Source organism: Syzygium oleosum, unplaced genomic scaffold, assembly GCF_021117445.2.
Source record: "Syzygium oleosum isolate NSW1041296 unplaced genomic scaffold, Sole_v2.1 Sole_v2.03, whole genome shotgun sequence".
NCBI lineage: Eukaryota > Viridiplantae > Streptophyta > Magnoliopsida > Myrtales > Myrtaceae > Syzygium > Syzygium oleosum.
This window is the reverse complement of record NW_026607487.1, coordinates 10435068-10460867: the sequence shown is the minus strand read 5'-3', so window position 1 is coordinate 10460867 and position 25800 is coordinate 10435068. Positions and strand designations below refer to the sequence as shown.

General features: G+C 42.5%; 5 protein-coding genes and 1 pseudogene across 6 annotated transcripts; 4 read left to right on the top strand and 2 right to left on the bottom strand.

Annotated features, from left to right (window-relative positions):
* Positions 1-5199: 5199 nt before the first annotated feature.
* LOC115689834 (cytochrome P450 81Q32-like) lies at positions 5200-8160 on the top strand. Its single transcript, XM_056309407.1, has 2 exons — positions 5200-6165; positions 7169-8160. The coding sequence occupies exons 1-2, from the start codon at positions 5251-5253 to the stop codon at positions 7787-7789; spliced, it is 1536 nt and encodes a 511-aa protein (XP_056165382.1). The 5' UTR covers positions 5200-5250; the 3' UTR covers positions 7790-8160.
* Positions 8161-10351: 2191 nt separating this feature from the next.
* On the top strand, positions 10352-13680 carry LOC115689901 (probable serine/threonine-protein kinase PBL7; annotated as a pseudogene).
* Positions 13681-14877: 1197 nt separating this feature from the next.
* LOC115689902 (uncharacterized) lies at positions 14878-16845 on the top strand. The gene is made up of 3 exons (XM_030616087.2): positions 14878-15368; positions 15982-16159; positions 16341-16845. Exons 1-3 carry the CDS (start codon positions 15095-15097, stop codon positions 16531-16533), a joined length of 645 nt encoding a protein of 214 aa, XP_030471947.1. The 5' UTR covers positions 14878-15094; the 3' UTR covers positions 16534-16845.
* A 15-nt stretch (positions 16846-16860) lies between these two features.
* On the bottom strand, positions 16861-19108 carry LOC115689887 (uncharacterized). Its single transcript, XM_030616070.2, has 3 exons — positions 18055-19108; positions 17232-17774; positions 16861-17070 (listed from the first exon to the last, which is right to left on the bottom strand). Exons 1-3 carry the CDS (start codon positions 18919-18921, stop codon positions 16969-16971), a joined length of 1512 nt encoding a protein of 503 aa, XP_030471930.1. The 5' UTR covers positions 18922-19108; the 3' UTR covers positions 16861-16968.
* Positions 19109-20292: 1184 nt separating this feature from the next.
* Positions 20293-25140, top strand: LOC115689894 (BTB/POZ domain-containing protein At5g60050). Of its 2 annotated transcripts, XR_008816011.1 has the most exons (3): positions 20293-21385; positions 22387-23878; positions 24458-25140. XR_008816011.1 is itself a non-coding variant. In XM_030616082.2 (2 exons), the coding sequence occupies exons 1-2, from the start codon at positions 20714-20716 to the stop codon at positions 23338-23340; spliced, it is 1626 nt and encodes a 541-aa protein (XP_030471942.1). In that variant the 5' UTR covers positions 20293-20713; the 3' UTR covers positions 23341-25140. The 2 variants fall into 2 exon arrangements, 1 of the variants encoding a protein (XP_030471942.1); XM_030616082.2 differs by having other exon boundaries at positions 22387-25140.
* LOC115689895 (chitinase 2-like) lies at positions 24040-24970 on the bottom strand. The gene has a single exon (XM_030616083.2). It carries the CDS (start codon positions 24968-24970, stop codon positions 24062-24064), a length of 909 nt encoding a protein of 302 aa, XP_030471943.2. The 3' UTR covers positions 24040-24061.
* Positions 25141-25800: the final 660 nt, after the last annotated feature.

Here is a 25800-nt window from a genome sequence, read left to right as displayed (position 1 = left end):
TTTAATTTGGGGAGACAAATGATATCTGGAAAAATTTGAATTCGGGATCTTTCAGCTCTGATATCATGTACTGTTCTGAAAGCAAGTGACTTTTCAATCTCCTAGAGTTCTTATCGTCATTCCCTTGAGATAACTTGACTTGCTCATGGAGATCGCTCAATGTTTAGGACAAATGCATACATATTTTCCAAAATTTTCCAAATCGATTCAATTTAATCTTTTGATTTTTTGAAATTTTTTTGTTGGTTGAGTCCTTTTTTTTGTTAGAAAATAATCAAGTCCTTTAGTTACATGTTGGGTTAATTCCCTAAAAAAACTCCTAATTTTAGGTCTAATCTTAATTTTGTCCCGAACTTTTTTGTCTCAGAAAAATCTCCAAAGTTCAGGTCCAGTCCCAAATTTGCCTAAAACTTGATTTTGTTTAAAAAAAATCCAACTATATGTCCAATCCCAAATTTCAGGCAAACTTTTTTTTTGTCTAAGAGAAAAATCACCAATTTTTACTCTAATTCCAAATATGCTCTCAATTGCCCTCTGTCCAAAAATGGTCGTTAGTTATCCCTAATTTTTATATCCTACAACGGTTTCATTTTTTAGATAATTTTTCCATGTTACATTGCCGATGTGGATTTGTTATCGATGTGAAAATTCCATATTAAATTGGGACTAAACCACGGGATATATTTGAGAATAGATTGAAAGTAGGTGATTTATTTTAGACAAACAAAATTCGAGGCAGATTTGGGACTGTACCTAAAATTTGCGTTTTTTTTTTCAGATAAAAAAAAGTTTGAGACGGATTTGAGACTATACCTAAAATTGAGAATATTTTAGGGAATTAAGACGGTTACATGTTCATGATCTCCTTTGGTTACATATTTTCCGAAAGTCAAATGAGCCTAGACGAGCGAATCCCTTTAGGGTGTATTTGATAACTTGCAAAATGGTGACTGATTATACTCTTTTGTTCCTGGAAACAAAAAAAAAAAACAGAAATCCATTTGGTAAATTTTTTGTTCCCGGGTATAAATTTGTTCCCAGAATCAATTTTGGAACAGAATCAAGAAGCAAAAAAGGGAACAAGAATCAGAAATAGAAGAGAAATTTTTTTTTCCTTTTTCTTCTTTCCTTCTTGATTGTGGCCGGTTCTTCTTCTTTCCTGACCGGCCAGGGCCCCTACGCCCTCGCCGGCCCTGGCTTGTGGCTGGTCGCGGGCCAACCGTCCATGGCCAGCAACCCAACCACTGCCAAGAAGGAGAAGAAGAAAAAAAGAAAAGAAAAAAAAAGAAATATTAAAAAATTCAAAAATATTATTGAAAATATATTACTAATAAAAAGAAATCTTGTGCAGTTACCAAACGCATTTCTGTTATTTTTCTATTCCAGGAATGGAAATTTTGGGCTGTTACAAAAAATATTCAAATGCTTATAAATTGTTTCGGGAAACAGAATAAAAAAAATCATTTCTGAGTAGAAATTATTTTCGAAAACAAAATGGTTACCAAACGCACCCTCAGAATCCAGCTCAGCAAACCAACTACCAAGTACCTGCCCACTCCCCAAATTTACCGATATTTTTATCATATGTTGTTAGACGGAAAAAAAATAAAAAATATAAATAAAAATAAAAACAAAGTCAACGACCGCCCGAGTCAGCATTCTCGGGGGAGCCCAAGGCCTCCTTTCGGCCCGTGAACCAGGCCCGGCCCACAATTGATCCGACGGACAGACGCGAATTGGAACATCCATCCCCCGTGGAGCGCAAAATCGATCGCCCACTTCCTACAGTTGGCGAGGCCGAAAAGCCAATGATGACAATATACACCACGTGTCAATCATAGTGCAATCAACCACGGAAATTTGAAAGTAAAAAACGATGTTGAGGAAACTGCTGGGAAAGCCGTACCATGATTTGATTTGTCATTATAATAGCCGCATATATAAAAAAAAGATGCCTAACTGTGACTCTCGAAGTATCGAAACCTTTAACCAAAAAAATATATATATATATCGAAACCTTCGAGTGTACTGTTTGGGAAAAGATCATGAGTAGTGGTGAAAAACTCATGGCCACGATTGTAACGAGTTCACCCCCCCTTGAGCTAAACGTCATATGCCAACTTTTTTCTTTCGATTTAGATATATAAAAATCGATTTTGCAGTCTAAATTCAAATGTTGTAAGATCATCTGAAAACATAGAATGTACGCAATAAAATTTTACAACAACCTCCATGCATCAACTTCTCTTGTTGGATGATGCGATTGAAATCAATGAAATCAAATCTCATTGTGCCGCACAACTAATTCTTTTTCTTTTTTTTTTTCGATTTCTTCCCTTTGATGTAACAATGGAGAGAAGACATTACAAGAATAAATCGAAAATATTACCCGACTATTTTGCGCTATACTTTAAAGGAAAATTGTTTGCATACCCGTGCAATGTTTTTTTTTTTTTTTTTTTTTTTGATAACCCAGGGAACCCCCGCACGGCCGACAGCCCGGAGGTAAACCCTGGGGGCGACACGTGCTAGCCACCACACACGTGCACCAGTTAAGTCACCATGCGGCACCCGGGATTCGAACACTCAACCTTTTGCGAGAGGAAGAGTGCGCGTTCCAGCAGCGCCACCCAGGCGGGTGGTATACCCGTGCAATGTTCGTCTTGAGTAAAAACTCAAACTCTAAGCTTTTTGGTAAATGTGTCAAAACCCAACCGAAAACTAAAATCGAACTGAATTCAAATTGAAAATTCGTGCATTTTCTGATAGGTTTGAATTTCGGTTCGGATAATGTGTAAGAAAATTCGGTTAGTTGATAATTTGGTTTGGTTCGAATCGGTTCGGATTGGATCGGATTTCGATTTCCTTTTGTTTTTTCTTCCCTTCACGTAGACTCTCTCTCCTCACTCTTCTGAACCGCAACTCTCGCCCTTTTCTCTCTCTTCCTTCTTCGCAACTCTCCTCTGACTCACTTTTCTATCTCTCTCTCTCTCTGCACCTCGTTCTGATAGCGATGCCACAGACCATCTCCCTCTCCCTCTGCGAACATTCAGCATCCAAGGAGAGAGAAAGAGCAAAAGGCACTGTTTCTCTCTCTACACCTCCTGTGCTCGGCTGGGTGGGACTCTGCACTCTCTCTCTCTCTCTCTAAACCTGCAAAAAGCTTTGCTTTTTTCGCTCTCTTATGCTGCAGCAGCTTTCTTGGTTTCGCCCCCATCGCTTCACATGATCCCTCCTTTTTCTTCCCCCCATGTCTCTACAATTTCTCTCCTCAAACCCTTTAACTTGAAGAAGAAGATGGATGGTTGGGTTGGTCGGGAGGTTCAACGAGTGGTTGAGCGAGTGAGGGAAGAGGAAGTGCAGGAGAGCCAGAGCTGCGATGAAGAAGAAGAAGAAGAAGAAGAAGAAGAAGAAGAGGAGCGGTGGCAGCAGCGTTGGCAAGCCGCATTGGACTTCTGGGCCACCGCCGCCTCCTTGTACTCGGGGAAGCTCGCGGCTGCGGCGGGGGGTGACGGCGAGCTCGGCGACGATGTGGCCATGTGGCCGGGCTGGGTCGGGAAGGGTAGGGTGCGAAGAGAAGAAGAAAACCGAACTGAACTGCGTTTTCAGTTCAGATCATATCCGGTTCGTGTCGCCTTGCGGTTCGAAGCAAGCACACATCCAAACGGTTCAATTTGGTTCGAATTTTTTAAAAATCCGAACCAAACTAAATCATTAACAACCCTACCAGTTGACCCCCTAAAAAATGGGTCAACTTTGATGTCAAAGAGTTAAAGATAATAAGAATTGATGCCATTCACCATACATCAATTGTGGCTTTGAATATGACATTAACTCGGGTCAATTTTAATGAGAAAGTGTTAAGACCATTGAGACAAGGAGGAATATCTCAAGTCGGATTATAGTGATAAAGCATAGTCATCAACTAAATAAAGGTAAGTCCGATTATGAATATTGACTAATTAATAGAACATGATGGGAATCATTAAGGAAGGGGTAAACAATATATTGACCAACACAAGTGATTTGATATAGACTATGTAAAGAATCGGCAGTCAAACACCAACATTGATTATGAGAAGCCAATAGAATTAGGTCGACAATGGGGGAACTGTCTTCGTCCATTGACTGAGATCTGAGTCGACGGCATTCAAGTCAATGTCATTCATGGCGAGCAGCATTGACGTCGATTCACGAAGTTTGGCTGAAATCAAATCGACTATGAAGGATAAAAATAGGGGGAATAGCTAATTATAGTCGACGTCTTAGGCGAGTGCAATTACCAAAGGTATTGTTTGACAGTTGTAGCCATACGGTTATTGCAGTTGAGTCAACTAGTTATTACGGTCGAGTTTCCTGAGGTGAGAACAATTATACAATCAAATATGCAGTCGAAATTTGATTTCAATGAGGGGGCACAATTATAACTACAGGGCAACCATCCATGGACTATTAAAGGAGCACATCTTAAGAATAAAAGGATGCATTCAAAGAACAGGATTTACTTCTCTCAATGCACTTTACTCAGAATTTATTTGGAGTCATTTTCCAGTAGTTTATTTTTAATCATTCGAGTTGTTTATTTCATTTTGTCTATCAAACACTTGCTCTTCTTCTTTATGAAAGATTTGTGTTACCGTTAATGAATTCATTTTTATTAGTTTTAGAACCCAATCATCAAGTTCTTTGTCCCTTTTTTAGTACACAATCATTCATCAATTGGAAGCACAAGGATTACGATGTTTGATTAGGACACTGATCAATCGAAATATGATAATTTTTACTGTGTAGTTGACGATATGAAGAGAATGATTTTCAAAAAAATATTTACATTGATTGATATAAATAAAAAATTCCTGGCAAATAATAAGTTATTATAGTTATAAGTCATGACTGTGAAAGTAACAAATAATATAGGCAACAACATAAAGTTTTGTATCCCAATTTTGATGTATAATTTTGATATGTTTTAGTCTATATTAAGAAATGGTATAAAGATTAGATCCAACCGACCTTATAAAACCTCCAACCCGTTCCATCTCTCCCCATTCTCTCTCTCTCTCTCTCTCTCTCTCTCTCTCTCTCTCTCTCTCTCTCTCTCTCTCTCTCTCTCTCTCTCTCTCTCTCTCTCTCTCTCTCGTTAGTCTATATTGAGAAATGGTATAAAGATTAGATCCAACCTACCTTATAAAATCTCCAACCTATTGCATCTCTCCCCACTCTCTCTCTCTCTCTCTCTCTCTCCATCACATGTTCATGGAAGACGTGTGGGTGTACATCATCTCAGCATCCTCCTTCCTCTTCCTTCTCTGCTTGTTCAAATTGCAGAGAAGCAACAAGAGGAATCTCCCACCGAGCCCACCTTCACTCCCTATCATCGGCCACCTCCTCCTTATAAAAGAGCCAGTCCACCGGACCATCCAGTCTCTCTCAGACCGCTACGGCCCTGTCCTTTCCCTCTCTTTCGGCTCCCGCTCCGTGGTCGTCGTATCCTCCCCGTCCACGGCCGAGGAGTGCTTTACCAGGAATGACATCGTCCTCGCCAACCGCCCTCGCACACTCTCCGGCGAGATTATAGCCTACGGCAACACCACCATCGGCAGCGCCCCTTATGGCCCCCATTGGCGCAACCTCCGCCGCCTCACGGCCCTTAAAATCCTTTCCCCGCATCGCCTTGCGGGCTCCCTCGCCGTCCGGCTGGAGGAAGTGAGGCTCCTCGTGAAGAACCTCTATGAGATGGCTACGGAGGTGGCAGGGGGCAGCAGTTTCGCAAAGGTGGAGATGAGGTCGAGGCTGCAGGAGCTGTCCTTCAACATCATCATGAGGATGATCTCTGGGAAGCGCTACTTTGGGGCCGCCGTCGACGCGGGCGACACCGAGGTGGCCAGACAGTTCAGGGAGGTGATAAGGGAGGTATTCGAGTTGAGCGGGACAGACCCGGGCGATTTCTTGCCGGCGCTAAGGAAGGTGGTGGACTTCAAGGGGAGAGAACGGAGGATGGTGGACGTCGCCAAGAGGTCCGATAGGATCTTGCAGGGCATGATAGATGAGGTCAGGTCGAGAAGGAAGAGAAGTGAGAGCAGCAAAAGGGTGGAGAGCAAGACGATGATTGATTCCATGCTGTTGGAGGGCTATTCGGACGACATCATCAAAGGCCAAATCCTGGTATGTGTATATGTCATGTTCTGTTCACTTGACCTATGCATGTTTCTGAGTTTGTGAGACTAGTCTTTAGGGGCTCACAAAAGAAAAATGCTAATGTAGCTGTCCTTAATTTATTGTAAAAATACCAGTGGTAAGAACATATTGACCTTCTTTCTGTAAAGAAGGGAAACGAGAGATGAGGGAGCAAGTGGACAAAAATATGACCTACTTCTTCCCAAACAAAGCATTTTCTATGACCCTTAGGTTTGAATGATAGGTTTGAAATGATGGTTTAGAATCTCCTAATACATTTACCTAAATGGATCTAGACTGTTAAAAACGGCATCTCTTTTTAGGATATTACAAATCTAATAATGATCTATATTAATTTAAAACTGTTTATGGTATATCCTGTAAAAGATCTAATTTTTCTTTTCTACTATAAGTATTTGGTCTTATTTTTCTTAGTCATTATTGAATGATTTTGGTGCATGTGAGCGCAATGTATATGCACCATTGGATTATATGGTCTCATGTGGAGCCCTTTTCATCCACTGATTCATATGAATTGGGCTCACATCCAAGGACTTACATGCACCGAGATCATGCCATAACTTTCTTCCATAGTGGCCACTCTTTTAGATTGTTGTATATTAAAATCGAGAAAGAAGAGAGAGGATAAAATGAAATTACACAAGTTGATCAATCTTCTGTCATGTGTGTGGTAAATGATTTAGGTCAAGTTCTATTTTTTTTTCTTGAATTTACTCATGTTTTTCAACTCCGATCGATTCGAGCTGAGTACCCATCTGAACCATGCATGAAGCAGATAAATTGTGCACTTATACATGAACATGACCATAAGAGTGGCCAATTATTGATATTGACTTAAACTGAAGATTTTCCTTTGCATTTTACTCTTTACGTCTGAACCTAATTGTTCTTCAATTTCGAAAAAAAGTTTCATCTCTCTTTGAAACCAATGAGCATACTTAGCAAATTACTTAACCACAATTTGCATCAGACGATGTTAGCTGCGGGCACGGACACATCCTCGGTGACAATAGAATGGGCCATGTCCCTCCTACTCAACCATCCGGACGTCTTGAAAAAAGCTCAAGCAGAACTAGACGGCGTCGTTGGCCGAGACCATCTAGCTTACGAAGCAGACATCTACAAGCTGCCTTGCCTTCAAAACATCATCAACGAAGCACTCCGATTGTTTCCGCCAGTGCCACTCCTAGTGCCTCACGAGTCCTCTGAGGACTGCACGATCAGAGGGTTCGACGTGCCCAGAGGCACCATGATCTTAGTAAATGCGTGGGCAATTCAGAGAGACCCAAAAGTGTGGGACGATCCAACAAGTTTTAAACCAGAAAGATATGAGGGATTGGAAGGGGATCATGCGTACCGGTTGTTGCCGTTTGGCATGGGGAGGAGGAGTTGTCCCGGTGCTGGCCTTGCCAATAGAGTGGTGGGTTTGGCTCTAGCGGCGCTTATTCAATGCTTCGAGTGGGAACGAGTCGGCGAAGAGCTGATGGACTTGTCGGAAGGGACGGGACTCACAATGCCCAAGAGACAACCATTGGAGGCTATGTGTAAAGCGCGTGAATGCATGATTGCTAATGTTCTTGCACAGCTTTGAGAGGTCGTTCTCCAGTGAATTTTATTTTGGTCGTGTTCAACCATCGCAATACTTATGGACTACTATGTCATAACAAAGTAAGTCGATGTGAATGAAATGAGGTGGAAATGAATGGAGGGGAAAAAAACAGAAAGTAGAGAGGAATGGAATAAGAATTCTAGTTCTTGCGTCTAATGATAATGTATTAAAGGAAAAAAAAAAGAAGACGGGATGTATAATGTATTAATGAAATGCCCATTCATATGGGCTTTCATTAGGTCTTTGAACGGTCTAAGAATACTTGGACGATTATTATTGTAAGATGATATGTATGTTTGAAGAAAGGACCTGCCATTAACTAAAGTTGCAATATGATTGTCATCTCCTTGTTATACTCTGGATTTCGAGGTTTGATTGGCATCTCCTTTGGACATGATATGAGTCCCCAGAAATATCCAAGGTCATGGGGTTATTGTGTAAGTACAAAGATTTGGTAGTTCCAGAGAAAAACACATTGGTATGAGAGAGAGAGAGAGAGAGAGAGAGAGAGAGAGAGAGAGAGAGAGAGAGAGAGAGAGAGAGAGAGATCCTTGGTATACTCTAAATTTTGAGGCCATCAAAGAAAGAGATGGATTTACAATTGTTGTCGTTGTGATGGCAACACGAGCATGACCGACCGAGCATGACCGAGCTGAGAGAGAGAGAGAGAGAGAGAGAGAGAGAGAGAGAGAGAGAGCAATGTTTGGTAGTGATGTCGACCATAGTGGCCGATAGCAATGTTAGGTAGTGATGTCGACCATAGTGGCCGATGGCAATAGGTGGTGGCTACTAGTGGTGGTGGACGGTGGCTCTGCATAGGACCTAGAATGGGTGATCTAATTTTATGTGTTTGCATGGTTAACATCTCGCAATATTTACTTGAAGTGAGTTACCCATACTTGATAGTTTGAGTCGAACTGTTATAATCGGTACATATCCTGCTCCTTGGTGAAGTAATTGCTGCTGCTAGTTTCTTGGTGTCTCCTCATAGGTTTCTTTGCCAAGTGCGACTTCCTTTTTTATCTTCTTCGTTAATAATTTCACTAAAGATGGAAAGCTTTTCTTGGAAACATCTCCTTCAGCTCTATCTTTCCTAACTTGCCATAACCCCCGCTTTCGCTTTCACATGGTGGATCGGTCTCAATAATCGCTTTAGGAAATTCTTGAAGCTTTCTTGGTCTCCCAATGAGAACTAGTTGCGTTCTGGAGAGAGTTCTTTAAACTGGGCTTTGTTTGGTTGGTTGCCTTCACTGTGCCGGCTCTGAAAATGAAGGTATTCGCACAGGTGGCTTGTCCTTTGGGGGTTCTTTCTCTCTGCTTTTGCTGGTGTTAGCCGTGACGATATAAAAAAGAAATGGACGCTCACGAAAGAGAACACTGTAGGCTCAACATAACAATACAACCGTATTTCCTCAGCACAAAGGTGGGTTAACATAAAGGAAGCAAGAAAAATCCTAACCGTTATTGAAGGATTTGGAGGAGGTTTTCAATGAACGAAACTAATCAACTCGTAACCCTCGTCTCACGAGGGCGAAAGAGGAAATGAAAAAAGAAATGAAAAAAAGAGGAAAAATTATAAAAAAAAATCAAAAAATCATAAAAAAATATCCACGTTAGCGTTTCTAGCTTAAATTGGCCTGATGGACTGAATTAGTACAAATATGAAAAGATTTAGGACTAAACTGGTCCAATTCAAAAGTTTAGGACTGAATCGATATTAATGCAATAGATTTAAGACCTTTTTTCGATACTTTTTCCGCTATTTATCATTCTTGCAATGTCCGGATTGAAAGATTACTGTTAAACACGGAACCGGTCAACCTCCAAGACATCACGAAAGGCAACAATATTCAGCTTTGAATCGTTTTTTTTAAGATTAAAATCAGATATTTGCTTTAATTCAAATTTTCCGTTGTCAACACGATCAAGCCGTTTCGGAGGTAACCACCGGAAAGAGTTCACCGCGAGTCTAGCTCAGTTGTTAAAACTCAAAACTTCCCCCCGCAAGCGCGTTCGGTCAAAAGAAATTTTCTTTTTTTAACGGTCGAAGTTCGGTCAAAGAATCGAACGGCAAAATAATCAGGAGAAACAAAAAAAAAAAATATGAAACGGCAATTTTCCCGGGACCCGATCACCTGCTTCGCAAGTCCATCGAGCGGCTCGCCAACATCCCCCGGCCCCTTCGTTGATGCCGTGCTTTGCTCAATTTGTTAACCGAAACGCGGGTCGTTTAGCGGGCGACAGCGACGAGCCTTCGGTTTTCAAAATCGAACGGCGGGCGATTGATCTCCAGCGCGTTCCGTCACTGGCGGGGAGGAGCAAAGCAGGGAGACCGTAAGCCCCTCGCGGGGACAAAGATCCGGTGCCCACAATCTCGCGGGAGGAAATTGACGGAGCAATCACCGCGCGCCACGTCACCGAGGCTCGTTGATGGGGGGACGCGGGCATGACGTGGCTCGGCCTCAGTGGCCCCTGGACGAGGTAATCCTGTTTCCGCGCAACACCCCGAGAAAACCCCATTATAAGTAAATCAGCAACGTACGAACGAACACAGAAACCACGGGGCCAGCCCGAAATCTTCTTCAACTCTTTCTGTCCCTGTCTCTCTGTTCATACCTGGTTTTTGTTTGTTCTGTTCCGATTTCGCTGATGGGTTGTTTTCGCTGCAACGGGACATCGGTTCTAGAGGAAAATGCCGACGACAATTTCAAGAAGGCGAACGATCGAGCTCGTTCAGGTATCGTTCTCTCGTTTCCGGCGACGATCTCCATTTTGTTTTCCGCCGGCATTGACGTGTCTCGGCGATCCTTCTGCTCTGCGTCGACCGCTGTCCGAGTTTTTCCAAGTTTTCCGTTTCGATTTTTTTCCCATTACGAACTTCCCCTTCGTGGGCTCGGCGTTGTTTTTGATCAGTGATTCGGTGTTTCGTTTTTGATTGTTGTCGAGCTGTGTTGTTGTCGATAGATCAAGAAATGGCCTTTTCCGGGTCCGGATAGCGATCGATCGTCCTGCTAAACCTAAGGTCGTCGGATGCTACATTCACACCCGAATTTGGCTGAATTTTATTCATTGGAATCTCCATTTCCCAGCTTCTTCACTAAGTGCTTACTGCTTGTTGTGCTTACAAAGCAATCTCGTAGCGATCTCCTTCTTTTGGGAATTGTAGAAATTGTAATTGATCTTTTATCGTGCTGCATTTTGTCCTTTAATCGCTCACCGTACCTCAGTACTTGAATATCTCCAGCATGAGTTTTGCTGAGAAACAGTCCATGAGTTTTTCGTCTAGTACTCTGTAGTTTGCTTCTCTGTCTTCTTTTTGGTTTTATCTTCTCGCTTCCCTCCATCCCTCTCTCTCTCTCTCTCTCTGATCTATGCTTGTCTATTGGGTTGGCAGGAAAAACCAAAAGCAGTCCTCATGGAAGCAGAAAGGTTTTGGATGTCCAGAATGAGGACGTCTATGAGAGCCAACAGTTAAATTCAGAGACAGATGGATTGGATTGGAGTGATATCAGCAAGGATGGGAAAACCAGCGGCACACAGGCTCAAACGTTTACTTTCAATGAGCTCGCTGCTGCAACTGGCAATTTTATGTCGGACTGCTTTATTGGGGAAGGAGGCTTTGGCAAAGTATACAAAGGGCAATTGGAGAAAATTAATCAGGTCGGTTCTGAGATTTTATCATGATTTATAGCTGGACAACGGATGATGTCCATGCCGTTTTTTTGTCACATTTGATGGGGTCACTGATCTTATGTTTATCAAGCATCACTTGCAGTATGTTGTTTGACAAAGATTTTGAAGTGTAATACCCCTTTGACTAATGGATGTATTCTGCAAAATGAGAATTTGGTTAACTTAATCTGTTGATGCAGACTGTAGCAATCAAACAACTCGACCGAAATGGACTCCAAGGCACCAAGGAATTTATTGTGGAAGTGGCAATGTTAAGTCTAGTCGACCACCCTAATCTTGTTAAATTGATTGGCTATTGTGCTGAGAGGGATCAGAGGCTATTGGTTTACGAATACATGCCATTAGGATCGTTGGACAAACATTTGCATGGTAAGAGCTTGCACATCACCTGTCTGCTTTCATAAATTTTCCATGATGGGTAACCCGTGCTATCTATCTAAAAAGCTATTTTATTATTTTACGAATAAACTTTTTTTCCAATTTCAATTAATATTTTACAGGCCTTCCACCCAATAGAAAGGGACTTGATTGGAATACGAGGATGAAAATTGCAGCCAGTGCAGCAAGAGGTCTTGAGTATTTGCATGACAAGTTGAAACCTCCTATTATATACCGTGATTTAAAATGCTCGAATATCTTACTGGGCGAGGACTATCATCCTAAATTATCGGATTTTGGCTTAGCTAAAGTGGGTCCGAGTGGGGACAAAACCCATGTTTCTACAAGGGTTATGGGGACATATGGATACTGTGCACCGGACTATGCCATGACAGGCCAATTGACATTTAAGTCAGATATCTACAGCTTTGGGGTTGTTCTTTTGGAGCTCATCACGGGGAGAAAAGCATTTGATTCAACTAAAGATCCCAAGGAGCAAAACCTTGTTGCATGGGTGAGATAACACTGTCCTTAATGTTTTACTTAAACCACGTGGAAAACTTTGCTTTCTGCTGGTGCAATATCGAAAGCTAATTTCCATCCCTAATAGCACAAACGACATACTTCTTATGACTTGACTTCCCTCTCGAACAAGGATATCTACTATGCTCATCGTGTCGATAACGTGCCTTTTCTATTAATTACTTTCCTTGTCTAAATAGAGGTAAGCTTTTGCCGTCAGTAGCCAACTTTGAACCTTCACACTTCCAGAATTTTCACAGTACGTCTTGTCTATACTCAGAGCATCTTCTAAGCACTTAAGGTACTACAGCCCCCGCTTCTTAGTAGCCCCAGTCTGGATATGTGTGCCTGCGGATTTCTTCTTTTGTTCTCATTAATCAGCTAGCCGTGCATCATTTCCGTAATTTCATCTTCACGTCACCCTTTTTCCTCTGGATGTGCACCAGGCCACCATTACAGTAGTCAAAATAAGAAAACGCGGAGTGTTATTTTTGCCTTCTATATGTATGTTTGATTTGTAAAAAAGAATCCAGCAGAGAAGTTGTTTGCTAAAGTTCACTCATTCTAACTTCAGTGACTAAATCTGATTCTTATTGGAAGAAGAAGGTATCATGGTGCTGGCAACAGACTTGTACTATTGGAGATATCTGCATCCTTATGGAACAATCATGGCTTTCCTCAGTTTTCATCTACATTAGTCTGCTCAATGAAGACGGATAAGGCAAGAATACTAATTCGCTATGTTTGCGAATTTTTGCAGGCACGCCCCCTGTTCAGAAACAGGAAGAAGTTCTCACTGATGGCTGACCCAATGCTTGAAGGCGGGTATCCCATGAGAGGATTGTACCAAGCCCTGGCTATTGCTGCAATGTGTGTCCAAGAACAGCCTAATATGCGACCTGCCATAGCTGATGTTGTCACTGCTTTAAGCTACCTTTCGTCCCAGCAACAATCCTCCTCCTTCAAAAATAATTACCAAGAGCAGCGCGGACATAAGCACAGCTCACAGACGGCCCATGGAGGGATGAAGAAGTTGGTGGAAGGCTAGAAAAGAAATGCATATACTTTGGCGATGTCCATATGAGAAAACTACCCGGTTATCGATTTTCGGTTGTGCAGATAACAGGTGGTAACTATATCATAGTTGTTTAATGTTAAGGTTCAAGGGGATTTTTTCCCTTCAGCTTCTCATACAACGTAGATTGAGTCGAGTTCATTGTGTCTAAAGATGCCTCAGTGTAATAACAGGTTCCTATCTTAATTCATTATGACTTCACTCCTATCCTTTTGGTACTTCATCTCCGATTTGCTAAAGGCAGTGGGGCCTTTCAATTGCCTCGGCATGTGTTGACTGTTGAGTTGTCTGTGGCTGCTCTGCAATTTGATCAGGAGAAACTTGCTGATTGCAGATGCGGGATGCTTTATCCTGTGGGGATTAGCAACTTCCTGGTAGTATTGTGGCTGTAGAATGTACCTAGAGGCATTGAACATCCGGTCCTTATTTTTCATTATAAAGTTAGAACATCTCCTCCACAACGTTGAAGCCACTTTGGCTCGTCATTTCATTCAGGTTAATCGGTAGAATGAACTAAAATTATATATGATTAGAATTTCAGATATTGAAAGCCAATGGTGAGGCAAACCATAGTTCGAATTAATCATTTTAAGTAAAAGATTAAAACGAATCAGAAAAATCACACAGTACAGCTTGTGGAAGTTAGAATAGCTAAGAGTTACAGTTCTAATGAAATCATGTGAGAGTGAGACCTCTCCCTTTTTTTCTCTTTTATATAAAGGGTTCAAATCCATAAGAATTCCAGGCCACATTATTCATTTTCTATTAAGAAAAGAGATGGAAGGGACGATCAACGTTGACAAATCCCTGAATGTTACCGTAAGAGTTTCACATTTGCCATCCATATAAGCCATGACTATTGCTCATTTTGAGTAAGCCCACTATAGTGTAGGTGACAGTTGAGCCGAAATTATCCTCCGCCATAGCACGGTCAAGCCTACGCTCTAATCAAATCAAAGGTTGTTGAAGTTGAGAAGCAACTGGAGGATTCGAACCATAATCAGGGGGAGAGTAAATTCTTATATCATTAGGTCAACTAGAGCAGTGTCGATACTATTGCTACTCGTTAAATCAGAGTGGACAATAACTTCAGAGCTAATTCAAGCTAATGAGTTCACAAGCGCGCCTCTTGGAGTTGCGCTGTTTTCCAAGCAAATGTTTTTCATGTTTCAAGTTGCATTCTGTGATTCCATCTATTGCCAAAACGCGAAAATTTAAATCTTTTTTTGGAAAATAACATAAAATGTTCGCACTAGATGTCGAGTTTTATCTAATTTACTGAAAATAATCAGTTTATGATCTCACCGACTCAATTGAAATTATTCCGGAATAAAAAGCCAATGAAAATTTTAGACTCCGTTGCATATAATCAGTTTATGATCTCATTCCAACCAATGAAGGGAAAACAGAAAGAACAGTAGCTTCAAATACCATTCAAGATCACGTGCACGGCACGCTCAAGAACTTTCCCGCCAAAGGAACGCTTTATGAAAGCAACGAACTGAAACCAACTTACCTACCTCGCCACTGTTCTCAAAGGAGTCCCGCCAACACCAGAGTCCACATTCCCCATTCACAGCTTAAGATTCTCGCTCCCTCTCTCTCTCTCTCTCAAGAAAATGCAGCAGAGAACCACGGGGTCGTCTCGAGGGCCTTATCGGGACGACGACTTCATCGATGTTGAGGCGCAACTGGAAGTGAAGCAAAGGCAGCCTTCTTGGAGAAGAAGAATGGAAGATATGGACCAGCACGGGCTTCCCATTTCTGATCACGACCCTCGCAACATCGGCAAGAGAGAGACCGCCCAATCCCGATACGCGGAGAAGTGGCTCCACGCGATTCCTCTGATTGTGTTGCTCTGCTTCTTCATTCTCTGGTGGTTCAGTTACCCCGGTAAGCTTTCAGATCTCAGCGCGAATTTCAAGAACTGGTTCAGTATTCTAATCTCTTCGGATGGTCATAATGTTGTGCTCGTTTACCTTAAAATTTTATGTTCAGAGATTTTCTTGATCTGTTTAGGTGTCGATCTCGTCAGTTTCTTGTGCTGCTATGTCACATTTCTTGTGATAAGACAATTGCTTTGTTTCGCTTTCTGAGAGAACATGCCTTTGATTCTAGTTCCCAGAATTTTCCCAAATTGAGTTGCCACAAGTGATTTCATTTTCTTCTCCGAGTTTCCTGTGAGACTTTGGGGCAGGTTTCTTCTTCCTCTATTGATATGCAACTGAACAGAAGCCGAAATTAACTCTGTTAAGGATACCCATATATGAAGAATCTTAATGTGCAATGTAGTGACATGAAATGGCCAGGGAGAGCCGTGTAATATGTTCTTGTCAATTTTCTTTCCCTCCATTCTCTCAAAATTAGGCACAATATGGCTCAGTCTGATTCGTTTTCATGATGAGAGGAATATTTGCTTGATTTTTTTCTCTTGATGAGAACAAGAGGCCTGATATTCCTTTTCTCTATGTAGTTGTTTCTCCACTAATACGTCTCCTATTGACAGTGCATTTGGTGATCAAAGATGGGAGCATCACAGCAATACATCGAATTGAGATTTCACGGGAATTCAACGAGACTCGCATAGATCTTGCACTACTCGCATCAGCCAGTTCACCTGGAGCATGGAGTTTTCAGAAATTTACCAGGACTGATGTGACAGAGGCTCCAAACAACTACCAAAGGTACTTATTTTAATTATATCGATTTGGTCGAATTAGGTACCATATGGCTCAATCAGAAGCTGTTCTCATAGTCATTGGTGAGGATTATTTTCTTGATTACTCATTGGAAAACAAGAGGCATTATAATCCCTTTGCTTTTCATGGGTTTTCTGTTCTCCACTGATTTGTTTCCCATCGACAGTGGATTTGGTGATCAACAATGGAGGAGCCGTGGCTTGATGCGCCCAGTTGAGATTTCATGGGGATTCAACGATACTCTCATAAATCCTGCACTACTGGCATTGGCTGCCTTGCCTAGAGCATCAAATTTTCAGAATTTTATCAGGACTAATGAGACTGAAGCTCCAAAGGCCAACCAAAGGTACTTACTATAGCTATTGTGCCTACCAAAGGAAAATACATCAGACTGCTCTCTCTCAAAATTTACCTGCAATATGTGATTCTTCGAGCTGGTTCAGCAATCAAATGTCTGAGGATCTAGAAATGTATACATGTTGCTTCCGGCTTGTATCACTAAAAAATGTCAAACTCTTTTTTGTCCTTATTCACGGTAAAGGAAATAGCAGTCATCACTTTGCATCTAGGAAACACATGACCAAGCGTTGTGGAATTCATGTCACTCTTTCAGTTTTTCTGAATTCTGATCAACACAGAAATTGCAGTGACCTGTGTTGACTATTCAATGATTGCTATGGTGTTGCTTTCGTGGGATGTCTTCTGTGATCTTATTCCCAAATGCCTCAATAAATCTTGTACGGATGAAAGTGAATGCAGAGGTATTAAGTTTACAATTTCTTCTCTAATAGCTGCTACGTACCACTGATCTCGCCATTCCGGCAGTTGCCAACCCATATGTACAAAACTGAGCTCTTGCGTGATGGCAGAATCCTACAGCAATCCCGCCTAGGTGACTGCACAACAAGAAAACTCAATTAGCATATGAACTCAAATGATAAAAGTGCTAGAGATACAGGTATAGACACTCACATACTTTACATTGATAAAGTGTTCATAAGCAAAGTGCAACAGTTCATGCTTCTCATTAGATAGCAGAAAAAAAAGTCTGCCTTACCTTCTGCCAACGATTACTATCTGGCCGTTTTAGGACTACGATGGAATTGACATTCTCCGGTGAATCCATCTTCCACCTACAACGTGGTTGCCGAGACCTTTGTCGTGAATAAAGCCCGAGAGTCTGTTTCTTAGCTCTGTCGTACCGAACACTGTTCATGTAATAGATGAATGGCTTCTGACATGGATGCTTCATCACTGGCCTTGTGTTGAAAGCATATGCGGTGTAATCCGCTCTCCGGTACCAGTTCAGGAATGTCCTCGTGGGCATCTCTAGCTCTCTTGGAGAAATTACTCCCCTTACTACTTGAACTACATAGCCCCACGAAACCGAGATGGACCACGATCGTCTCTTATCATAGCAAATGGACTGTTGCATTATGCTGGCCGAGTCGTGCTTGGCAGATTCGAATAGGTGCCGAAGAGCTCTGACTCGGGTCATGCGTGGGAATACCGGTTCTACAACATCGAGGTGGTGAATTGACACAAGCGGCGTTACTGGATGTGCTCCCAGAAGGCCTAGAAGATCTCCATACACATCATACTGCAAAAAATTACCAGACCCCTAGATCACTCTTCCTAGAAATGCACATTTTGTTCTTGAATCTATCTTACACAGACAACGGCAATAGCAATTCTGCAGAGATAGTACAATATCACTTTTCACTCTTTCCTTGAGGTTCATTTCAGCATCGTACAAACATCATTTCATTTCCTAAATGGCTAGCTCATCAGAGAAGACGGTTCTTAAGGCCCCTGGATCCAATCACTAGGCATATTGATACTTGTCTATATAAAATGGAATTACAATAAAATTAAAGTACCTGATGAAATCCGGGTTCTTTGGTGAGCGGCACTCCTAACTCGGCCATACAAGCCTGCATTCTATCATCACTACCATACAACCCGGGATACCGCTGAATGCACTTGTCCTGCATCTTGGCCAATTCCTCTGCCAGCGGATAGCTTATTGCGAAACCGCCCCCTCCATAGGCCATCGCGTAGGAGAAATATATGTTCTGAACATGACTCTCTGACGAGCTCCCGACATAATAAAACTGCCTGTGATCATACTTTGAAAGTATCCTCACCACATTGTCCACTATAAAAACCGTGTCGTCGTCCCCCATCACGAACCACCTCACGTCCTTCATCCCGAGCCTCAGCGTCTCTGAAACCACCCTCGAGATCCTCAGTGCCGCTCTCTGCCCCTGCCGGTTTGTGTACTTAAATTTAGACGTGTCCCCAGAGATCCTAATCTCGGGAAGTGGCTCATTCCTCCTAGTCCTGACCTGCTTGTCCAGCCAAACCACACCCCTGGTCTCCTTGGGCCTCCACCATAGCTTTATGTATTCTTTCCTCTTCTCCCACAGGTTCGACGACGCGGCGATACCGAAGACGATGTGTTTGAGCTCAGTGTCGAACCGTTGCGACCTCTCGGGGAGACTAACAATGGTTTTCAAGGATTCTTCATCTCCTTCTCCTCCTCCTTTGTCGTCTTCGTGCAGGCGAAGGGTGGAAGAGAAATTGTTGACAGCGGCGAGATTGTCTTCAGAGGAGAGGTCGAGGGAGAGGGAGCATCCATGGTGGTCGTTGGTGAGGAGGAGATTGGAGGAGTAGAGGATGTAGAGCATGGAGATCATGAGGAAGGAGGAGGTGAGGAGGGTCTTGAAGCCTATTAGAGGTCTCATGCTGTTGTCGGGCGGCGTCGGTATTCATTTGTTCATGACTAAAAGCTTCAATCTCTGGCATTCATCTGTTCATGAGGAAAGCCTATCGGATGAAGATGTCGTTGTTCGCTTGCCATGGTTTCGGTGGTGGTGGAAAGAGAGAAGCTGGCGGGAATAGAGGTTGGACTGAGTCAGAGAATTGTTCGGATCACAGAGAGAGAGAGAGAGAGAGAGAGAGAGAGGAGGAGGAGGAGGAGGTAGGTTTGACCTGGGCCTAAAGCCTATGCAGAAAGACCCATTTGGTTTTGGAAATGAAGTCCGCATGAAATGGTTATGCACCGAATAGATCTGATCCTCGATCGGGAGGCCCGAAAGATCGGCGTTTCCAGCCGGGTAAATGACATAAATGTTCCTCGAATATTGGTATAATGTGACCCTTAAATTTTAAATTTATTCAATTTAGTCTTTAGACTTTTGCTACATATTTCAATTTAGCCTCTAGATTATATGAAAAGTTCAGGGACGACATTGCACATTTGACCAAAATTTATTGACCATTTACGTCATTATCTCTTTTCCATCCCACGACCGGGCGGGATTGGCCCGAACCGTTTACACCAATAGGAAAGCTAGGGTTATTTTTGTCTATAGATTTGCTTCATGTCATCACAAATTCCACTTGAATTGAAAAACCTGTTTCTCTTTCCCAGGCATTTGGAGGACAAAGTCACATTCAGACATCGTTTGCTTTACATGAACAGAGTATCTTCTCTCACGACGTTCCAGGATCAAAAGTAGAGGCTTGTGTTTGTAATGTTGTCGAGAACCGTTTTCTTTAGTGGGGGCAAAGTTCAGGGAATCAAACTGAATCGCAATAGCCGAAGCTTTATGAATAACAAGATTATTTGGCGTGATGGATGGAAAATTTTACTCTTCGCGAACGGAACGGATTTTCAAGAAGAGGGGAGCGCAGCCTGATTTTTTTTAACGTGATCAATTTTCAAATATCACAATATTTACACGACTCAACCGCTAAGTGGCAAAAAATAATGAAGTCATAATAACATGCGATGTGATATAGTTTGGCGTTGAATCGTGAAAAACTGTCCGGTTAAATTCAGCTTCGATTATTCTAGCTCCCCCTTTCTTTTTTTGTCTCACACCATCACCGAAGTCGGAAACCCACGAGCAGCGCACGTGACAGCAATCATCGCTCCCTCCTTTCCACACCAAGGAAATAATAAGAAAAAAAAAAGGAAACGATTTTTAAAGGTGGCGAGGCAATTATCATCATCGTCGGCATCTCGTGTTCTCCCCGTCTCCCGTTTAAACCAATAACAGAAAAAGAGATGATCGCCATCTCATCAGTCTCTCACAGGCACCATCCCATCACACTCGCATCTGCTTGCTTCATTTCAGATCCAAGAACCCTTCTATCTTTCTTTTCTTTTCTTTTCTTTCTTGGATTCTACCCTCTCCATCTCCATCTCCATCTCTCTCTTCCCCGCGCCATTGTCTGGAGGGCATTCCAACTTCAGCACCGCTACCCTCTCTCTCTCTCCACTGCACACAAAAGGAAAGGTGAACAGCAACTGAAGTGATCTGTCCATACCCATCACCACCCAGTTTCTTGCCTTTTGCGAAACAATGCCTCCACTTTCCTGAGCCCTTCCCCCCTCCGCTCCGTTGGGTACATTCTTGTGTTTGGATCGGTCCTGCTGGTTCTTTCACCTTTCCTTCTTCTTCTCTCCAAGAGGGTGTTTCAACACCCCTCTCTCTCTCTCTCTCTCTCTCTCTCTCTCTCGCGTTTTCGATGGCGGGGGAGGATGGGCTGAGATCGAGAGAGGTCTCTGCAATGATAAAGCAAGGTTTCATCCCCAGCCAGGCTCTCTCCTTCTCTCCTTCAAGAGCCACGGCCAATGCTCCTTCTCTGGCAAGAGGGGCTCTTGGCTCTCCCTCCTCTTCTCCTTCCAAGACCCTCTCGTCCCCTTCGCCACCCCGCTTCTTCGCCTCCTCCTCCTCCTCCTCCGCCGCCGCCTCCGCGTCGGCTCAGCAGGTCCTTACTCGCCCGACCCTCTTCGAGATGATGTCCCAAGAACAGCACCGCCTGGAGTCCTCCAATGCCCTCAAGTCCAGACTATCGAAGATCCTGTCCAATGCCCCGTTCGTCAATAACGTCGTGGCGAACGGTGTCGAATGGAATGGTGATCTGGGGTTTGGATCGGGCGATGTGAGGCTCACGGTGGTCTCGCGGGACGGGTTCAGGGTTTCCATGGACGTGCACAGGCGGGTTTTGTCGGAGAAGAGCCGGTACTTCGCCGAGAAGTTGAGGCGGGACGGAGGGGTTTCGCATGCCGTGGACATTGAGATTAGTGAATGTGATGATCTTGAGGTGTACGTCGAGACAGTGGTTCTGATGTACTCGGAGGATTTGAAGAAGAGATTGATTGGAGAGGGTGTTGATAAAGTTTTGGGTTTGCTCAAGGTGAGACCCTTCATACTCGTCACTCAGCAATATCTTGGATGTTGGTTTAGTGCAGACTAGTTTAAGTATATTTTTATGTGGTGAAGTGATTTTGGATTAGGCTTCTTGGGTTTGATTTTCATTGAGATGGTGCTAGCCACTTAGTTGTGTTAGGCTCAGTGGAGTGCCTGTTGGGTTATTTACCACTTTGAAGCTTCAGCGAGGTCAGAGCATGATTGTGCTTTCATGTCTAGTTGCCAGACGCGGTGCCTAGTTATATAGACTCAACTATTCTATTCATCTAATTGTTATTCTAGAATCACACTATTTGTTTTTGTTCTTATTATTCTCTATTTACCACTTTGAAGCTTCAGCGAGGTCAGAGCATGATTGTGCTTTCATGTGTAGTTGCCAGACGCGGTGCCTAGTTATATAGACTCAACTATTCTATTCATCTAATTGTTATTCTAGAATCACACTATTTGTTTTTGTTCTTGTTATTCTCTAATTACAATGCCTCTCTGTTCTATGGTGTCTCCTTGTCCATGGCATAGCTTCTAAGAATTTTTTTCTATTTTCCTATTTTCTTGTATCATGCTCTTTGTTTTCCGTTGCTTGCGTGGTATTATTTTGTTTCTACTGAAGAAGGCATCCTTGAGATCATCTTCAAATGCAAGAAGTTCCATAAGTTGTTTTAATTACCTCTTCCATGACTGTTCTGACTATCCCCGGGTTTCTGTATTGCAAGACAACATATGTCACTGTTCTGTTTAGTGTGGTGGTTGAAGAAGAATACCTATGTTATGTACAACTAACCAGACTTGAGTTGGCAGTTGTTCATATAAAGAAATTTATTGGAAGAAAATCGTTGCAAAAGGCTCGTCTTAAGAAATGAAAACACGTGAGAGTAAATTCAACAGCTCATTCAGTTTAAGAATGCTTAAAGCAGAGCACGAACCACTTTTTTCTTTCTTTCTTTCTTTCTTCTTATAACCTGCTTCCGATATTCTGCTCTCCTGCAGGTATCTTCTGCTATTATGTTTGACATCGGGATAACTGCGTGCTTGGAGTATTTGGAAGCTGTTCCATGGTCCAATGATGAAGAAGAGAAAGTTATATCTCATCTTAGGCAACTTCAGCTTCACGACTCAGCGGCTGAAGTTCTGCACAGAGTGTCAGCTGAGCCATCCACATCTTCAAGAGCTGATGATATCTTCTTAAGACTGTTGAGTGGGGTTTTGCAGGCTAAGGATGATAAAGCTCGCCGAGAAATGAAGAGCTTAATTTCACGGTTGCTGAGGGAAGAAGCATCTGATTGCAGCAGTAGTCTTGATGTCTCTCGAGGCAGTCTTTATCATCTTTGCCATCGATGTCTTAGTTCTCTTACTCTATGCCTATCTGAAGCTGCAGGGCCCGATGAAAACAGGCGAGATAGAGGGACTATGATGGCAGAGATAGCCCGGGAGGCTGACAATATGCATTGGATTGTTGAAATTCTAATTGACAAAAATATGGGAGATGAGTTTGTGAAGTTATGGGCAGATCAGAAGGAACTTGCCATTCTTCATTCAAAAATACCTATCGTTTATCGACATGAAATTAGCCGAATAACTGCACAGCTTTGCGTTGCAATGGGGAAAGGACTTATCTTGGTGCCAAAAGACACTCGTCTTTCTTTGCTCTCTACATGGCTTGAAGCCCTCTATGAAGATTTTGGATGGATGAGGAGGGCTTCAAGATCATTGGATAAGAAGCTACTTGAAGATGGCCTTGGACAAACGATTCTGACCCTTCCCTTGCCACAACAGCAAGCTATTTTTCTCAATTGGTTTGATAGATACTTAAACAAGGGAGACGATTGTCCCGATATTCAGAAGGCATTTGAGATTTGGTGGAGAAGAGCTTTCATAAGGCAGCATGGGCCTGAACTGAATAATTCTCATTTGCAAATAACTGTATGTGGATACCCAAACTGAATAAAGCCACAGAGAATCAATTGTACATGCAATTTTTCAGTCCTTGTCTGTTTTGCCTATTATTTGAGTTGAGATACGTATGATGCTGAGGATAATTTTACATTATTACCACATCGGAAGTTGAATTGGCAGGCATCTTAGAAGCAAAGGACAGTGCTTTATTACCTTTGGCATACTCCATAGCAGGTAAGGGGGCATGTCAGGTTTATCAGAAGTTCCATAATTCTCAATCCGGGTTAGCAGCAACCTTGATCTTTGAAGTTCTCGAACAACGTTCATCTAGTCCACCTGTCCGAATTCTCTCCGTTAGTCCTTAAATTGTTGTCATCATTCTCTGAGGGCACTTCTTGACACTCTTAATTAAGTTCACCAAGCTGCTTGGTGAACTGTCAAATTGACGTAGTTGTTCAAGACTAAGGGGCATTGATCATCTGATTCAAACTTTGTGACCCCATAGCCATAAATTCATTACAAATATGCTGTGTTCACGCTCCTGGATCTGATTTCTATTTCTTATTCATCTCATCTACGTTGTAAGGTGAGACTCATCCTTCTGGCAAAAATGAAAAAAGGGTAAGAAACAAAGGATTATCCTTCACATACGTGTTACATCATACCCTGTCATTATAGCTTCTCCATTGAATACAAGCCTACATTTCCATAAATTAAATTTCCAACTAGCTAGAAACCAATTTTTTTCCCCTTTGCTTTTTCCTCCACCTCACTGTATGCTGGCCAAAAAGTTCTGCGATTGTTCTTCAAGACGGAAACCGGCCTTCTTGGAGTCATCTGCAGACCATATAAAAATTCCATGAAGTTTCCGGAGGCGTTTAAGTCGGCCACAAGCCTCAAAGAAACCATTTGCTGGGGATAGACCCCCACTTCCATCAGTACCGAAGCTCACCAACACCTTTGCATCTCTGTAGTTGGAGCTCTGATCCTCGAAATACTTCATAAACTGAGAAACTGTGGTTCCTTTGTCATACGCATAGAATTGAAAATTGACATAGTCTATGAGATGTCCATACTTCTTCCACAGAGCCAAATAGTTTGACTGAACAGTGTCATTGTCATAAGGTGCTATTGAGGCGAATGACACTATCTTGTTCTGTTTTAGGCGGGTTAAAAGTTGACCGATACACTCTGCAAATGTGTCTGGATCTGAACTGAAGTGTTCGTAGTCAATATCAATGCCATCCAGTTCATACTCTTTTGAGATTCTTGTGAGTGAAGCGACGGCATTGCTGACCCATGAATTGATCGACTTCGGAGCAAAGTGAACTGGTTTGTTGTTGCCTATGGTGTCCCCTCCGAGACTCATAGCTACCTTCACATTTGGTTTGTGCGCCTTGATTGAGGCAACAGCAGAAGGGCCGAGATTTTGCATGTCCCAGTAGACATTGAAGTCGCCATTTGTCGGAGACAGTGAGGTTGAGTAATCTATGGCGAAAGAGAGAATGAAGTGGAATTCGACGTCGTGATTAATTGGTACGTCGGAAAACTTAACATTATTTCCTTCCGCTCCTATGTACTCCCTGAAGAGTTTTGAGTTTCCTGGGGCAGCATGGATTATTGGGACTGCGAAGAGAAAAACTTGAGAAATGAGAGGTAGAAGAAGGATTTTTTTCATTTCCATGGATGTCAGATGGGGTCGTTCAGTTTTCTGATGGGCATATATATAGAGAAACAAGCAAGGTTAGAATAATTATCTGTTGGCAATGCATTCTTGGCTTTGTTCTGGTGTTACATTGTTATCTCAAGAATCCAATTTTGGCTGTCAATGCATTCAACATTGTCTGACGTGCTTGAATATTGATCCGATCAAAATGGCGTGGAGGATTTGTCTTCACTCTTTTGTCTTTTGATGCCTATACGATCACTAGAGTCAGGATTCCCTTTGACAGCGAGATTCTTATGGAGTAGTTGACCAGTGTCCTCTAACGTTGATTTCGGGCATAGGGAATTGTTCCTTGCTGTTCGAGTTTCTTCCATCCATATGTTTGATTGCGATGAGAAATGCATATCTGTGACGCGTCTCTGTTTTATCTACTCTCCGGCATTTTGTATTGGACCCCTTGTTTTTTAGAGGTGCCAAACTTGACCACTTGTTTCCAAAATCATGAGGTCGGCTCGGTTTCGGAGGTACGCTTGTTTTTATAGAAACTGCATTTTATTTTATCTTTGTGAAAGAAGAAGAAACAACGAAGTCATAGAGTGTTGCACTGGGCCTTGTTATAGGACGGCAAGCAAACATGTATGTGATGCAAACCTAGTGCCTTTTGGCATAATGACCGGCAAAGATGGATTGAACATAAGGATAATGATGCCTTTTTTACAATTATTATTTATGGCTTGCTGATGTAGGTCCGTGGCTAGACTGCTAGATCTTTTGGTATAACCATGGATAATATATCTTGTTCACTTGATTCTGCTAAAAGATGTAAAGGCCTTCTTTTGTTT